This window comes from Narcine bancroftii, chromosome 5 (genome assembly GCF_036971445.1).
Source record: "Narcine bancroftii isolate sNarBan1 chromosome 5, sNarBan1.hap1, whole genome shotgun sequence".
NCBI lineage: Eukaryota > Metazoa > Chordata > Chondrichthyes > Torpediniformes > Narcinidae > Narcine > Narcine bancroftii.
This window is the reverse complement of record NC_091473.1, coordinates 254,706,013-254,724,291: the sequence shown is the minus strand read 5'-3', so window position 1 is coordinate 254,724,291 and position 18,279 is coordinate 254,706,013. Positions and strand designations below refer to the sequence as shown.

The following is an 18,279-nucleotide window of genomic DNA, read 5'->3' as shown; positions in this document are numbered from 1 at the left end:
GAATGGCCAAAATAGTGGCCAGATCTTTCTAATCCTCTTTAGATTTAGGGAAAGAGCAGGAGCATATAGTTTCACAAATTACATTCCTTTTTAAAACCTGTGATCAAGGCCAGCTCTGTCAATTGCAGGATAACATTGGTCTCCTCAAAATTGAAAGTGGTTGGCTATATATGGAGCCAAAAGAGATGGGGAGATCTTTTTTTTTGTAACAATATTCACTCAGGAAACAGACACAGAGTTGTGGGAAGTAAGGAAAACAAGCAGTGAGGTCACTGAACCTAAATAGATTAAAGAGGTTGCTGTCTTAAAGCAAATTAGGGTAGATAAATCCCCAGGCCTGACAAGATATTCCCTTGGACCTTGAAGGAGGCTAGTGTAAAAATTGTAGGGGCTTTGGCAGAAATATTTAAAATGTCCTTGGCCACAGGTGAGGTGCTGGAGGACTGGAGGGTAGCTCACGTTGTTCTGTTATTTAAAAAAGGCTCCAAAAGTAACCCTGGAAATTATAGGCTGGTGACCCTGATTCAGTACAGGTAGTAGGCAAATTATTAGAAGGTGTTCTAATAGATCAGATATACAAGTATTGGGATAGCCCAGGACTGATTAGAGATAGTCAACATAGGTTTGTGTGTAGTAGATCGGGTTTAACAAATCGTCTAGAGTTTTTCGAGCAAGTTACCAGGAACGTTGATAAAAGAAATGTTGTGGATGTTGTCTGCTTAGATTTTAGTAAGACCTTTGTCAAGGTCCCGCATGGGAGGTGTGTCAGGAAAGTTCAGACACTGGGTATTCATGGTGAAATAGTGAACTGGATTCAACAATGGCTGGACGGGAGAAGCCAGAGAGTAGTTGTGGATGACGGTGTCTCAGACTGGAGGCCTGTGACTGGTGGTGTACCTCAGGGATCGGTGCTGGGACCATTGTTGTTTGTCATCTATATCAATGATCTGGGTGACAATGTGGTAAATTGGATCAGCAAGTTTGCAGATGACACTAAGATAAGAGGTGTTGTGGACAGTGAAGAAGGTTTTCAAAGCTTCAGAGGGACCTGGACCAGCTGGAAAAAGGCAGATGGAATTTAATGCAGACAAGGGTGAGGGGTTGCATTTTAGAAGGACAAAGCAAGAAAGGACGTACACGTTAAATGGTCGGGCACTGAAGAGTGCGGTAGAACAGAGGGATCTGGGAATACAGATACACAATTCCCTGAAAGTGGCATCACAGGTAGACAGGGTTGTAAAAAGAGCTTTTAGCATATTGGCCTTCATAAATCAAAGTATTGAGTACAGGAGTTTGGATGTTATATTGAAGTTGTTTAAGACCTTGGTGAGGCCCAGTTTGGATAATTGTGTGCAATTTTGGTCACCGAACTACAGGAAAGACATCAATAAGATAGAAAGAGTGCAGAGAATGTGCCTGGACTTCAGTAACAGAGAAAGGTTAAACAGGTTTGGACTTCATATTTCCTGGAATGTAGAAGATTAAGGGGAGATTTTATATTTAAAATTATGAGGGGTTTAGATAGAGTAAATAGAGAAAGGCTTTTTCCACTGAGGGTAGGTGATATTCAAACCAGAGATCAGGGGTTAAGAGTGAAAGGGGAAGAATTTAAGGGGAACATGAGGGGGAACTTCTTCACACAGTCAGTAGTGTGAGTGTGGAACGAGCTGCCAGCTGAAGTGGTGAATGCAGACTCAATTTGAACATTTAAGAAGAATTTGGATATGTACATGGATGGGAGAAGTATAGAGGGATATGAATCAGGTACAGGTCAATGGGACGAGGCAGAAAAATGGATTGGCACAGACTAGACAGGCTGAAGGGGGCTGTTCTTGTGCTGTATCATTCTATGGTTCTGTGGCAACACCAGCAACTGTTATCCAGTCAGCTCAGCGTAGGGACAGGAGACTTTAAAATAATAATAATAAACTGGAAAAATAGTCACTAAGATGAATATGAACTAAGTCAACGTGGATTAGTAAAAGAAAATATGACTTTCTTAACCTGATTTGAGATGTTTGACAGGGTCATAGATAGGGTCAATAATGGGTTAATGCATTTGATACAGTGTGTAGAGATATCCTGAAGGCATTTGGTAAATTTGAACTTAATAGACATGTCAACAAGGTTAAATGCACTGAAGTAAAAGGGACAGTGGCAGCATGAATAAAATGTGGCCTCAGGACAGAAAAGCACAGTTATGGTCAATGGTTGTTTCCTTGATTAGAGGGAGAGAAGTTCCCAAGGGGATGGCGATGGAGCCCCTATCATTCCTGGGTTTACATGAATAATTAGGCCACATGATTTGAAAATTTTAGGATGGCCCCTTTGATGGAAATTGGACATTGTGGAGGCAAGCGACAAACTTCAAGAGAATATGGACAGGCGAGTGAAATGGGCAGACAAAGGCCAGTTGAAATTTAAGGCAAAGTATTGTGGCAATATACCTTGGAAGAAAGAAAGGGATGAGCACACAATTCTAGAAGGATGCAGAACACATAGGACAAGGCAGCAGGACAGTATGAGAAAGCAGTAAAAAAATACAAGGACCTCTGACCTCACGAATGTTGGCATCAGAGAACAAAGCTGAGAATCTTTTGTAAAATATGAAGTCAGCTACATCTGAGGAGTTGTAGCCAGTTTTGATTATCACATTTCATATAAGGGGCATGAGTCTTGTTTATTCAGGAATAAGGTCACAGGGAAAGGGTGGAGAGACTGAGATGGCTCTCAGAGCAGAGAAGTGAGGGGAGATTTGATGGAGGAATTCAAAATAATGAAAGATTTAGATAGTGAGAAACTATTTCAGTTTGATACAAGTGGTTTGGTGTTTCAATTATTGGCCTAGCAGCCAGGCTAACTGGCCATTGAATTTGAATCTCATCATGGCAGCTTGGGAATTTAAATTTAAGTAATTACATAAAGCATACAACACCACAGCACAGTACAGACCTTTGGCCCATGATGTTGTGCTGCCCTATATAAACCTACTCAGCAAACTAAACCTTCCCTACCTCACACCTAAAACCCTCTAATTTTCTTACATCCATGTGCCTGTCTAAATGTCTTTTAAATGTCTCTATTGCTCCAGCCTCCACCACTATGCCTGGGAAGGCATTCCAGGCACCAAGTACTCTGTGTAAAAAAAATTCACCCTTGATGTCTCCCCTAAACTTTCCTCCCTTCACTTTGAACAGATGTCCTCTGGTGTTTGCTACTCTCGCCCTGGAAAAATGATGTTGGCTGTCCACCCGATCCATGTCTCTTATAATCTTATAAATCTTTTACATCAAAAAGTCTGGAACAAAAATTATAATAAAACTAACCTTTATGACAGTGGCCACAAGACTAGTTTGTTCTAAAACCCACCTGATTCATTACTACAACTCCCAACACTCTTCAGGGTAAGAAAACCACATATGGGTCCAAAATAGAATTCCCAGTTGCTAACCCTTTTAATTCCCTTTACCATTCCCACACAGACTCAACTGACCTCAGCCTCTTCCACTGCCAAGGTGAAGGGAAATATAGAAGGAACAACACATTGTATTTCTCCTGGACAGCCTTAAACCCAGCAGCATGACATTTGATTTTTTTCCAATTTTAAGTAACCCCACCTCCACCAAATTTGGAGTATTGAGTGCAGTTTTGATCACCAAACTACAGGAACGATATCAATAAGATAGAAAGAGTTAGAGAAGATTGACTAAGATGTATCAGGGCTTCAGGAACTGAATTACAGGGAAATGTTAAACAGTTTAGGACTTTATTCCCTGGAGCAGAGAAGAATGAGGGGAGTTTTGATTGAGGTTTTTAACATTATGGTAGTCAGAGTAAACGCAGGTCGGCTTTTTCCACTGAGGGTAGGTGAGATACAAACCAGAGGACATGGGTTAAGAGTGAAAGGAGAAAAGTTTAGTGGGAACTTCACACAGAGTGGTGGGAGTGTGGAGTTAGTTGAAGTGGTGAATGCAGGCTCAATTTTAACATTTAAGAAGAATTTGGACAGGCCCATGGATTGGAGAGGTATGGAGGGCTATGATCAGGGTGCAGGTCAGTGGGACAAGAGAGAATAATAGTTCAGCATGCACTAGAAGGGCCAAAGGGCCTGCTTCTGTGCTGTAATGTTCTATGGTTCCAAGAAGTAAAACCTGACCCTTTTTGTCAGAAATAAAAATAGGTCCATGTGATTCATTCTGGTTTTTGGGTCAAGGGTAACCAGCAAAGTCATTAGCTAAACTGAAAGTAGCTCTGGTGCAAGTCTCACCATTCAGAAATATGACTGAGCACCATGTTACATTCATGTTATATTCTAACTCAGTGTTAAAGGCAAGTTCAATTTTAACATTTAAGAAGAATTTGGACAGGCCCATGGATTGGAGAGGTATGGAGGGCTATGGACTGGGTGCAGGCCAGTGGGGCGAGGCAAAAGAAAGGTTCAGCAGAGACTAGAAGGGCTGAAGGGGCCTGTTTCTGTGCTGTACTGTTCAATGGGTCTACAGACCACAATCAGTGAGGACTGGTAAGAATATCTCCTCCAAAATCTTCATCAGTACTGGAGCACCACAGGGCCCCCTGCTCCACTCCCTTTACACCTATGACTGTGTGGCTCAGTAGAACAATAACACCATCTACAAATTCGATGACAATATCATGGTAGTGGGTTGTATAAAGGAAGGGGATGAGTCAGCGTACAGGAGGGAGACTGAAAACATGGCTGAATGGTGCACCAACAACAACCTCACACTCCATGTCACCAAAGACAAGGAGCTGATTGTTGACTTCTGGAAGAGAAAACCAGAGGTATACGATCAAATGATCATTGGGGGATCAATGGTGGAGAAGATAAGCAAATTTAAGTTCTCGGGAGCCACCATCTCAGAGGATTCAACACACTAATGTGAAGCATCGTGAAGAAAGCGCGTCAGCACCTCTACCTCCTCAGGTGTTTGTGGAGAGTTGGTATGACATCAGAAACCCTGGCAAAGTTCTACAGAGGTGTGGAGGAAAGTGTGCTGACCAGCTGCATCACAGTCTGGTATGCCTGAGCACAAAACCCTCCATAAGGTAGTGGATACAACCCAGGACATCACAGGCAAAACCCTCTCCACCATGGAGAACATCCACAGGGAACGCTGCATCTGCAGTTTTTGTGCTTTTCTATCTACCATCCTTATCTGCTCTGACCGATCAATATAGTAGACCTTTAATTGTATTGGGGCATTTAAATGCTAATTAAGGATCAACAATAAATGCCACTGTGAACCCATGCCATGAATGGTTGTAACAAAGATGGAAAGTTTCAGAACCTAATGGCATTACTTCAATTTGAACAACAAAAGTCAAATGTAACTTGAAGAGACCCATTTTTACACTAGCATATGCAATGTTTCCTAGAGTAATTTGGACAGGTAATTAAAAGAAAAATATGACGGGACTATGGGCAAAGGCCAAGGAATGAGTCTTAAAGGCTTCCACGATTTTTCCATTCCATGATCTAAAAGATTACTTCCGTGGAAAGTTAACAAGGCCTCAGGACGGAAAGGAATCCTGAGCATGTGCTATTTCCTGATCATCTGGATATTGAGCAGCAGTTTTCATCAGTATCTAAGTGACATTCCTGTTAAATGTAACCCTGCTCCAACAACTCATTTCAAAGTTAGTTTGCTAATATGGTCTTGCACAGGACAATCTGATAATATGCAGATTTCTGACAGACATTCTGCTTGTAATGTTGGCATTTTCCCATGAAGCATAGTCCAATAAATTACAGTTTTTCATAGTTTAGGACTAATATTCAACATGAATAGCTTCTGCCATACTTAAATGAGAAATTGTAATCTCTGGAAGGATGTCAGCAGTTCCAGATGGTGACTCATTGCCACCTTAAGGGCAATTAGTGATAAATGTTTGTCTGCAAAACCCAACTGGAAAAAAAGAATTTCTACAAATATGGCAACATTTTCAGAAATATACCTCAACTTCCCCGGTTTCATTCTCTTTCAATGCAAAACTTGAGGCATCGGTGTCTGGACCAGCCAAAAGACGGATTAAAAGGGGTTGTTCGTTTCCTTTGAGTTTCTGCAGGTGTACTAGAAGAGAAATTTGTAAAAACATGATTGTTTTCAATTTCCTTCATTTAGAGTGAAACAAAAAACAAAGCAATGAACAGGATTGCTAACTTTGTGAAGGAGGCTGAGGTATCCACACAGGCCATTTGGCCCTTCAGGGTTACTCTACCCTTTAATAAGATTGGAGCTGATTTGTTGTAACTTCAGCTCTAAATTGTCATTTGACTGCAGCGTCTTTCACCCCCTTGCTTATCAACGATCTATCTAACTTGCCTTAAAAACATTCAAAGACTTTGTTTCCACTGCCCCTGAGGAAGAGACTTTCAAAAAGTCTTGACCTCATAACTGTGCACTCTTTCATTTTATTTCTAAACAGTGGTTCTTAGATTTTCGGGATCAGATTTTCAATCAAGTCACTCAATAGCAACTGAATGGCACGAACATTGATTTTGGTTTCTGTTAGCCAACTCTCCGTACTCCCTCTCTTCCCCATTCATCTATCTTCTTTCCTCTAGCTCTCCACCCCCTTCTCTCTCCATTCACAGAGTCATCCCCCCCCTCCCCGTTTGCTGGTGTGCCCTCTCTCCCTTATCCACCTATTGCCTCCTACCTATGGGACCGTGCTCCTCCCCCCACCATTTTGTTTGGGCATCTGCCCACATTGATGAAGGGCTCGGGCCTGAAATGTTGGTTACTTATCTTTAGCTTTGCTATATAAAGTGCAAGTTTGACCTGCTGAGTTTCTACAGCATCGCGTTTTTACTTTTAACTCTTTTATTCTGCACTGCTTATAAAAGCATTGACATCATTCATTATGTGAGACTAATTATTCACCAATTTTTTGTCTTTCTTTCTTTGGCTTGGCTTCGCGGACGAAGATTTATGGAGGGGGTAAAAAGTCCACGTCAGCTGCAGGCTCGTTTGTGGCTGACAAGTCCGATGCAGGACAGGCAGACACGATTGCAGCGGTTGCAGGGGAAAATTGGTGGGTTGGGGTTGATGGTTGGGTTTTTCCTCCTCTGCCTTTTGTCAGTGAGGTAGGCTCTGAGGTCTTCTTCAAAGGAGGTTGCTGCCCGCCAAACTGTGAGGCGCCAAGATGCACGGTTTGAGGCGATATCAGCCCACTGGCGGTGGTCAATGTGGCAGGCACCAAGAGATTTCTTTAGGCAGTCCTTGTACCTTTTCTTTGGTGCACCTCTGTCACGGTGGCCAGTGGAGAGCTCGCCATATAACACGATCTTGGGAAGGCGATGGTCCTCCATTCTGGAGACGTGACCCATCCAGCGCAGCTGGATCTTCAGCAGCGTGGACTCGATGCTGTCGACCTCTGCCATCTCGAGTACTTCGACGTTAGGGATGTAAGCGCTCCAATGGATGTTGAGGATGGAGCGGAGACAACGCTGGTGGAAGCGTTCTAGGAGCCGTAGGTGGTGCCGGTAGAGGACCCATGGTTCGGAGCCGAACAGGAGTGTGGGTATGACAACGGCTCTGTATACGCTTATCTTTGTGAGGTTTTTCAGTTGGTTGTTTTTCCAGACTCTTTTGTGTAGTCTTCCAAAGGCGCTATTTGCCTTGGCGAGTCTGTTGTCTATCTCATTGTCGATCCTTGCATCTGATGAAATGGTGCAGCCGAGATAGGTAAACTGGTTGACCGTTTTGAGTTTTGTGTGCCCGATGGAGATGTGGGGGGGCTGGTAATCATGGTGGGGAGCTGGCTGATGGAGGACCTCAGTTTTCTTCAGGCTGACTTCCAGGCCAAACATTTTGGCAGTTTCCGCAAAGCATTGACATCATTCATTATGTGAGACTAATTATTCACCAATTTTTTGTCTATTGGAGCCTTAATTCCCCTAGATGACTCACCCAGCAGTAAATGATAACCTTCTGTTGGCTTTCATAATAACCTGCCCCACACCTGCATTCTAACCTTCTGCAAATGATGTTACAAAACACACAAATCCCTCCAACATTTTGCTGTTTAGAAATGTGTTAATATAAAATATGACTTGAAGTCAGCTATATGGACTCTCATGAGTATGTCACACCAGACAGTATGAGCATGGTATGTCCTAAGATAGAGTCCTGCCTGATCTCAATAAACCCTTGCTTCATGTGTCATCCAAAAACCTACCTATCGCAACAACACAGTCTCTGCAGAATGTAATTCTAAAAATTTACAGTCCTCTGGGTCTCAGCCTCCACTGTCCACTGGGTAGAAAATACTAATAATTCATAATGAGGGATAAAATTTCCTCCTCTTCTCTGCCTTTGACCCCTCTTTGTGAAGCTCTGCTGCTGGATCTAGTTTCCTTCCATAAAGGAAACAATCTCCTTTGTACATTCAGAATCAGCTTTCATTCTTCCAGACTGCATTGGGCATGAGCCCAACCTGCTCAATGGTTCATCACCATTCTTCTTTCTTTGGCTTGGCTTCGCGGACGAAGATTTATGGAGGGGTAATGTCCACGTCTGCTGCAGGCTCGTTTGTGGCTGACAAGTCCGATGCGGGACAGGCAGGCACGGTTGCAGCGGTTGCAAGGGAAAATTGGTGGGTTGGGGTTGGGTGTTGGGTTTTTCCTCCTTTGTCTTTTGTCAGTGAGGTGGGCTCTGCGGTCTTCTTCAAAGCAGGTTGCTGCCTGCCGAACTGTGAGGCGCCAAGATGCACGGTTGGAGGCGAGATCAGCCCACTGGCGATGGTCAATGGGGCAGGCACCAAGAGATTTCTTTAAGCAGTCCTTGTACCTCTTCTTTGGTGCACCTCTGTCTCGGTGGCCAGTGGAGAGCTCACCATAGAACACGATCTTGGGAAGGCGATGGTCCTCCATTCTGGAGACGTGACCCACCCAGCGCAGTTGGGTCTTCAGCAGCATGGATTCGATGCTTGCGGACTCTGCCATCTCGAGTACTTCGATGTTGGTAATGAAGTCATTTTCCTTTTTTTTTAATCACCATTAGCAGATGTGAAAACAGCAAAGGGCAGAACGTCCATTCAGGAGGTTAGCAGGAACCTATGCTGGGGTGTTTTCTGTGATGTTGAAAACCTCAGGAAGAAACAAGGATGTAATTCATCTGGCTGAAGTTTAGAAACATATTATGCCTTTCCCCTGCACCTAAAACTGAACCCAATTCAATATCTTTAAAATATTATGGAAGTAAAAAACTGAAATTTAATTACCATCTTTCCCTTTTTTCGTCTGGTAGAAGAGAGCAAATTTTTGAGGATTATCGATGACCATGAACTTCTTTAGCAGGCCTGTGATCACTTCATTAACCGTCGTGCCACTACTGATGTGAAGCTGTTTGATTGCATCTGTAGGCAGGTAAAATGATGTTCGTTTGTCTGTTATTTCTGCTGGATTCACTTCCTTCAGTACATCATAGATTGATTGTGGTCTGATGCCTGCTGGGACAGTGACAGGACGGCGCAATTTGAGGTGGACTTTGATGAACCCAGTGTAACTACCATCTGCATTCTGAAAAACAAGACCATTAATAGAATTTTTAAAAATTCCCGATTCAGTAACTGTTGAACTCCATACATCCTCTGACATGTGAAGCAATAAGAACCTAAACTCTGTTGCAATGATATTGATAGAGTGGGAGATTGAGGCACCAAATTTAAAGGGCATATAGATGTGCAGTTTAAATTAGCATCATGGTCACCACTGACATCGGGGACTGAAGCACCAGCGTCTGTGCTGTACCATGTGCCATTGCCTGAGAGAACAAGAAGCTAATTTTATTGAGGGGGAGATCAAGAGGTGATAATAAATATAAATAAAGAGTGGTGGGTGAAGAGTCCAATGTAGATTTTCAGATTTATTGCCAGATACAATAAATCATATTGGTATCACATGCAACCCTGAGATTCTTTTACCTGTAGGCAAGACAGAATTACCTCTTATTGGCAGTGCAAAAACAACTGTACTCAATGTACACGTTAACAAATAAAGAAATGTAAACAAAGTGCAATACAGAGAGGAAAAAAATCAATCAAGTGCACAAGTCAGACTCCCTGATGGAGTGTGTCGTTGAGGAGTCTGAGGGTGGAGGGGGAGCATCTGTTGCTGAACTTCGGGGTGCGAGTCTTGTGGCCCCGATACGAGAAGAGCGTGTGGGCCAGGGGCTGGGTGGGGGCGGGGCCGGGGGGGTCCCTGATGAAATATAATGTAGTATATATGGCCTTTCTAATACTGCACTGAAGGACAAGATGCAGGATATTCTGTTGAAGAAGAGGAACTGACCTTCCAACAGTCAGCCCTTAAGGTAGAAAACTATAAGGTAGTATCTTGAAGGAAGTCATCTCCTCTTCCTCAAAGAGATCCAATCTGCACAAGTGGAACTGGGACCCTTGAAGGTAGTCATCTTCGCTTCCTCACAGAGATCCATACTGCACGAGTGGAACTGGGACCCTCGAAGGTAGTCATCTCCGCTTCCTCACAGAGATCCATACTGCACGGGTGGAACTGGGACCCTCAAAGGAAGTCATCTTCGCTTCCTCACAGAGATCCATACTGCATGGGTGGAAATGGGACCCTCAATGGTAGTCATCTCCGCTTCCTCAGAGATCCATACTGCATGAGTGGAACTGGGACCCTCGAAGGTAGTCATCTCCGCTTCCTCACAGAGATCCATACTGCACGGGTGGAACTGGGACCCTCGAAGGTAGTCATCTTCGCTTCCTCACAGAGATCCAATCTGCACGAGTGGAACTGGGACCCTCGAAGGTAGTCATCTCCGTTTCCTCACAGAGATCCAATCTGCACGAGTGGAACTGGGACCCTCGAAGGTAGTCATCTCCGCTTCCTCACAGAGATCCATACTGCACGAGTGGAACTGAGATTGTAAGCCAGTGTAATGTAATTGAATTCCTATGCCCACTTCTCAATGAGGAATACAATTTTGCTCCATTCAGGATTTCACAGGAAATTAAATAGAATTGTGTAAAATTCATATTTACTTTGACATCAGTTAAAATTATGAGCATAACTTATAATTTTACTTACTAAACGCATTCCCAAGCAGTTTTTAACTTTTCCATTGTATTCTTCAATCTTCCGTTGTATCTCCTTTTCCGAAAGGACTTTTTGTTTTCCCTCCTCTTTAGGCGCCACATTCTTAAACGTGAAATAAATCATAATTAATTTTCCTAAAATTTCATGATTTACTTAACCTATCGAAAGTCAAATAAAATTTCTGTTAATACCAATGAATTTCACGATAATGAGTTTACGGTCATGTACATAAGAACTGAAATTCTTACTTGCTGAAGCCACAAAGTACTTTGAAAAAATTTCCATTGCATACATCAAATGATCTTATGGAAAGAAATACAAATATAAAAAATAGATTGACAGTAAATATTCACACTTACAGTTGTGCAAGAAAAGAAGTGATGTTTAAGTGGTGCAGACGGATCTTTTTGTGACGTTTACAATTAGGGTAAGATGGGAAAGTTGAACAGCCTAATGGCTATTACAAAAAATCTGTTCTTGAACCTAGAGATGCTGGACTTCAGGCTTTTGTATCTTCTCCCCAAAGATAGCAGTGAGAAGAGTTTGTGACCAGGGTGATGGAGGTCCTTAATGATATTGGGTGCCTTCTTGAGGCAGCTTCTCACATAGATGTCTGCAATTGATGGGAGGTCTGAGCCTGTGATGGACTTGGCTTTGTTTGCTACCTTTTAAATTCCTGGCCACTAGAATTATCAAACCAAGTCGTGGTGCACTTTCCAGAGTAGCATTTCCAGGTTTGTGCTTATTTTGGCCAAATATCCCTGATTTAAATACAAACCTTTATCTGTCTTCTGGTCAGCAGTTTATCCTAAATGCAAAAGACCTGTCATTAAATTCAAGGCATCTCCATCATGGAAAATAATTGTGAGAACCTCTTCAACACAGGCAAAAGGGCGATTAAACGTTGTAAGTATCAGGCCAAAACATCTAGAATTGGACCCAAAAGTTGTAAAGAGTTGGGTCCAGGCTATTCCACTGTCAAAATGGAATTCTTTGTGCCTATTTTACATCCAAAAAGTTGTAACCTCTTCAGTTTGTTCTTCAAAGTACACAAGAAGAATGTTGTTAAGAGACTTAGTCTTCATTCAAAGTGCATTGCAAAATAGTGTAGTCTGTTTGGTCAGGGCTGTTTTTATATGGTTAAACAATATTACACTTCTCATCCATGGAAGCATCTGGGTGTCCATAAATAATCGTGGAGGTTTCCAAGCAAGAGGTTCCTTGGGGATTGGTCTTATGATGGTAGAACTGTACAGGGTCATTGGGACAAATTTTATTTGATTGTCACACTCAACCCAATTTTCAAAATATCTGAACAGATTGTATATTTCGATCAATGAGTTTTAACAATGAACCTAAGCCATAATTAAAGCAACTTTCAGATGTTCACTCACTGATCAGATCAAGGCAAACTGTGCTCTGGGTGGCTATCTTACATTCATGTATGGGCTGCCGCACAGAGGTAGCAAAATAAAATGAAGGAAAAACACAGAAATGTCAATCAGAATGTTGTTGGACGACTCCATAAAATCTTAACAAAATTGAAAAATGACTCCGAAGCCACAATGTGTGCAATTTCTAAACTTTTCATGAAATCCACTGGCTTAAGATTCAACAAAAGGACTTTGACCCTAAGACATAGGAACGGAATTAGGCCATTCTGCCTGGTAAATCCGCCCCACTATTCCATCATGCCAGATTTACTATCCTTTTCAACCCCATTCTTCTGCCTTCTCCCTATAACCCTTGATTCCCTTCCTTATCAAGAACCTATCTACCTCTGTCTTAAATGACTTGGCCACCACAGCCATCTGCAGCGACGAATCCCATAGATTCACCACCCTTTGGGCAAAGAAATTCCTCCTCATGCATACATTTACATCTATATGTCGTTAAAAGGTAAATATTCACATGTAGCACAATTCAAAAGCATTGAAATAATGCAATGATCTTCTTCATGGTAAAATAACTGCCCATCCTCCTCAGAAAAAAACCCCAAAACAATTGTCTGACCTGCAGGCTGTTAAACATCAAACAACAGTACAATCAGAAATATCAGGACAATAGTGGCTACATGGGGAGATCAGTGGAGAGGAAGCAGCCCTGTTCTTTCATGGGCAAGGAAAGACAGAACAGGGAAGACAGGCCAAATAGACAATTCCTGCTCCTAATTTTTATGTCCCATCCATAAATCTTCGTCCGCGAAGCCAAGCCAAAGAAAATGTCACATAGTAAGTAATCCCCTGTATTTAAGTGTCACAAAATACCAAGTATAGTAAGAAAAATCTTTCTGTGATCAGAGAAACATGGTGTAAAGAGTACAACTAACAGAATATAGTGAAAAGGAACATCAATGAGATATATTAATAATCTAGAAAGTGTTAGAGTGCAGGGAGAGCAGAATAAAATGCATGTTCGTTAGAAGAGAGGATCTGCTTGGAGCTTGCGAGATTTTGCTTTGCTGGCTGGGGAAAATCTTCAAAAATAAAGTTTTGAGGGATGCATTGGCTAAAGTGGATTTGACAGATTAAAAAAGAGACAAATTTATAAATTATGTAATGGCACTGGAGACTGTGCAGAGGGTGCTCATCAGGGTAGTTTCTGGAATGGAATGTATTAGCCAAGGCTGGATGGTCTGGCTATGTTTCTTTGGCATGGACGGGGTTGAGGAATGATCCGGTTGAGGACTCTCAAAATATGCAGGACACAGAGAGGATACACAGTAAGAAATGCTTTCCCTTAGCCAAGGGAGGTTGACAACTGGAGTCACGGTGGAAGGTAAAGAGTCAGATATTTAAAGTGCATTTGAAGAATTTTTTTGCCTGTAAGTTGTTTGATATCAGAAATATACTATCTGTCACTGTGCAGGGAGAGGGGGGGGTGGGGATATGGAATTGGTGGACACAGGTACTAACATAACACTTATTTAGAAAAACACTTGAAATGTCACAAAGTAGAAGGAAACAGGTTGAGTGCTGGAAAATGGGATGAGTGTAGATGTCACCTCTTTCCTTGCTGTCTGTCCCTATGGTTTGAAGATTCTGTCCATACTACATTGAGAGTGAATTAGTTTTCACTCATTTTAAAAAATAGTATTTCTTACTCCCATTATTTTAAATTGTTGACATATCCTGGAGGTTTGTGAATAATTGTGAATGCTGGCATCCGACCGCACATAAGGGGTTCTGTGTTGCCGTAGTGAGAGTCATGGTACAGATGGCTGGTAAATCAAGGGGAATAAAATGGCTACCCCAATGACTAAAGGGGTGACAACAAACAGACTGTAGTGCCTCCCAGGTGTCTAGGTAACTCCCAAAGTCTTGAGACAGCGAGAGGTGTCTGAGTAGCACATAAAGTGCAATGGAGCACAATGGACAATATGACATCATTCTCTGGGAGTTCCCATAACTTTTCCAAGCCGGGCTAAGGTAACACAAACATAGCAATTGAACATCATTCACTGCTTTAGAAACAGAAAATCTTGGTTAAAAAAAGTGGGCCAGGTAGCAGGAAAGAGAAATTATTTCCTGTTCAGATTTCCAGTAATTATATATATTTTTTTGATTATACAAAAGAAAAATACTTCAATTGCTGGAAATCCAAAATCTGCTGAACATTTACCATTATTTTCTGCATTGGTTCAAACCTAGAATAGAGTAGAAAGGATTCTGGTTACTGGAGCTCGCTCCTGCCTCTACCAATGAGGCAGCCCATTTACTTTAGATCTCATATTTCTAACAGAATGCTTGCCAGTCTCCAATCTTGGCAAAAAACTCTCTGGAAATTCTATTCACACATTATTGAAATTAAGTATATTTGAATGCGATGACTTGTTTTCATTAATAATGCAGGATTTAAAATTAAGTAATTACACGGTTAAATCAATCTTCTTGTTCACTGGAGAGTTCTTTATTGGATTTGTAATTAAGATAACTCAAATTGGATTTATCATTACTTACAGCTGAAAAGAATCTAGTAAAATGGTCAGCCTTTTCTGTCTTTCAGTGTAATTACAGCAGAGAGTTCTTACGTTTTTAATGAGCTATTCTGTTATTATTGCTTCTTACCTGAGAAAACTATGAAATACAATTAATTTTAATACAAGAAAATAGATTGAAAATTCACATTATTTCAATTAGAGTTTAAATTTGCTATAGCTAATCACTAGCTGTGAAGTGATATGGTACAGAGAGCGACAATACGATAATGTAATATCAATTCTAAAAAAGGAATAAATATATAATTCAAAGCAGAATGTCATTGTACTTGATTGCAATAAGAGGATCATATTTCTACTTGTATTCTATCAACAGATCACCTAGAAGAAAACAGGCCCTACCAGACTCACGCATTTAAACTACACCTGATCTTTTTCATTCCAAAAATGATAAATCTATTGATATTAAGTTTTGAAATGGTTACAATAAACTACAGAGGTCCAATGAGCCCATTGAGCTGGGCCAGTTCTATGCAAACCCAACTTCCTTTTCCTAAACCTCGACATATTTTTGACCTCATGAACCTATCCTTGTCACACAATGAAGTTTGAGATAGTAGCTGCTCATACATGGTTTCCATCACATGCATTTGCGATTCTTAGCCCTTCTACCAATGAAAATATTTCTAGATCCATGTTTTCCAGACCCTTCGTAACAACAGTCCAAGGTACTGTTCATTGTCCCAACTTTCAGGGAAGGAAAAAAATCATGGGTAATTCAATTCAAAACATTTAGCTCAATGATGTCTTATAGTAATTGTTATATTGCATGCTCAATGGGACGCAAAATGCAATTCATTAATTCCTATTACTTTTCCCCCTCTGAATATACTACCTAATACTGCCAAGGAAACTCCTGACCTTTAATTTCTCTCTATTAACAAACCTTTCTTAAATGTAGTTGGCCTCTGAAGACTAGTACTAATGATAACATGAGTCTTGCAAACTGCAGGATATGCCATCTACTGGATTTCTTCAAATTAATGAGAATGTTACAGGAAGCAGGACAACTCATGCAAATTATTTAGTGACAAATAGTCAAGTCTTTTTGCATATACATAGTGAAAGTCAGTAGCATTTGTTCTAATAAATGAAATACAATAAATGAAGCTTAGCAATTAAAGCGTGGAATTATTTTTTAGCCTGATCTTGGGAGCTTTCTGCTTATTTTCAAACCTATTAATTTCCACATCTCCCTCCAATATTTGTGCTTCCCATAACTACTGATTGAAAAGGTTCTTTCAATGTTTTGATTTCCTTGTTCAAATGAAAATTATTCCTTCTGATGCTGAATCCCATTAAAGATGTACATTTTGTTTTATTTTCAGGTGTGCATGTACAACCATACTTAATATTTTGAGTCACTAAATCGAATAAAGAGAAAACTGGAAGGACCACAAATACTGCCACACTCAATTATCTGATCAGTCCCCAGATGAGTAAGGTTTAAGTGCAAACTCGTAGGTATTCCACCATAAAATGCAATGTCACACTCACCAAGTTAGTTAATCCCATAGTTGAGTAAGCACATCTAGAGTCTGCTAGAGGGAATTCTTCTCTCTTTCCTTCACAATGTACTTTGAAAGGATTCCCAAGTTGATAAACTGCATAGTTTACAATACTACTGCAATAGAAGTTTCACTATTTAAAGATTGAAATGTAGAGGCAGCAGTTGTCACATATAAATCCACCTTTTCCCTTCCCCCAAACGCTATTCATAGTAACTGATTTAGTTGGTTGAAACTACATTGTATATCAAGACATCTCTGAAGCATTTTTATCCCCTGGCCTGCTGACGATGCAATAAAGACAGCTGCCTGTGGGTAATCTGTGAGGATTTATTTTGATCTACATTGGACCTCACTGCCACAGACCATGCAGAGCAGATTTGACATCAATTCTCTCTCAGATTTTCAATTTGCACATTGATGACTTGAGAGGAGAGATGGGCATTTGAAATATGGAATTTAATTATAACCAACAAGCCTGCTAGTTAATGTTCTCCTGTGTGTCTTTACGGGTAGTAGGGTTGTTCATATTAAACTATACTAAGAAGTTAAATTAGCATTGCTTTATTAAAGAACATAACGAGAGAAAGAACATCTGGAGAATAATTGACCCCAATTTAAAATGGATCTTTTGTTTTTTTCTAGGAGTGAAACTGTGGCAAACTGAGCAGAAAGGAGGGCATAATCAGGAAAAAGTTCATCTGATTTTTATCCCAGTGAAATGAATGTATGGAACGTTGGTCAATTTCTTCTAACATTATACAATCATTACACCATTAACACAAGAACAAAAGAGTTGAAGAGGAAGTAGGCCATTTTGTCGCTGAGGCCTGTGTCACCGTTCATCAAGATCAAAGTTGACTTTATACCTCAGTGCGATCTTCCTGCATTATCCCTGAATCCTTTGATCCTCCTAATATCCAGAAATCCACTTACTTTGTTTGGAACGCACTAGGTGGTTTGACCCTCTACAGCCCTCTGGGAGCAAGAATTACACATTTCTTCTCATCTGGCCTTTATCAATAGAGGCCGAGGGTAAAAGTAGGGAAAACACGGAAAATCTTTATAACCATGCTCAGGTGTTAACTGGAGCATTCTGTTCAATTCTGGTCACCTCACTCATGATAGGAAAGCTGTCAAGGCATTGGAGAGGATCCAGAAAGGTTTACAAAGATGGATGATAGTTAGAATAGATGAATCCGAGACTGTTTCCTTGGAAAAGAATGAGGGTGTTTTGATATATTTACAGTATAAATTGATTAAAGATTATTAAAGTAGGCTGTGGGAGGATATTTCTGTTGCTATAATGGTCGAGGATAGAGGTCACAATTATAAAATATAAGAAAGAGATTTGAGTGACATATAGAAAATGTTTGGCACACAGAAATCTGAAATGTACTTTAGTAATTCTATTGTGGCCTTCAAGATTTGAATAAGAAAAGATGTCAAGACTAGAGAAAGGACTTGGCATCGTGTCAGTGCCCTGGTGGAGAGCTCGTGTGGATGTGATAGGTTGACTGGCCTCCTTCTCCTCCATTACCATTCTATAATCTCAATTATAAATAGACTATCCCTTAAAGTGAGAATGGCCTCTTATAGACTCCTCAGCCAGGAGAACAGATTACTGCATCTATTCTGTCAAGCTCAATATGAATTTCAATGGAATGACCTCTCATTCTTCTAATCTC

The 18,279-nt window shown here is 40.9% G+C and overlaps 1 protein-coding gene across 2 annotated transcripts in view; it reads right to left on the bottom strand.

The window, feature by feature from the left end:
- LOC138765237 (ras association domain-containing protein 5-like) overlaps nt 1-18,279 on the bottom strand; it is a 53,604-nt gene that overhangs the window by 8,069 nt on the left and 27,256 nt on the right. For both annotated transcript variants that reach the window (XM_069942233.1, XM_069942234.1), the window contains exons 2-4: nt 11,078-11,188; nt 9,247-9,544; nt 5,977-6,092 (exon numbers count right to left, since the gene is read on the bottom strand). In XM_069942233.1, coding sequence (XP_069798334.1) covers nt 5,977-6,092; nt 9,247-9,544; nt 11,078-11,188 — 525 coding nt within the window. The remainder of the gene's footprint in view (nt 1-5,976; nt 6,093-9,246; nt 9,545-11,077; nt 11,189-18,279) is intronic.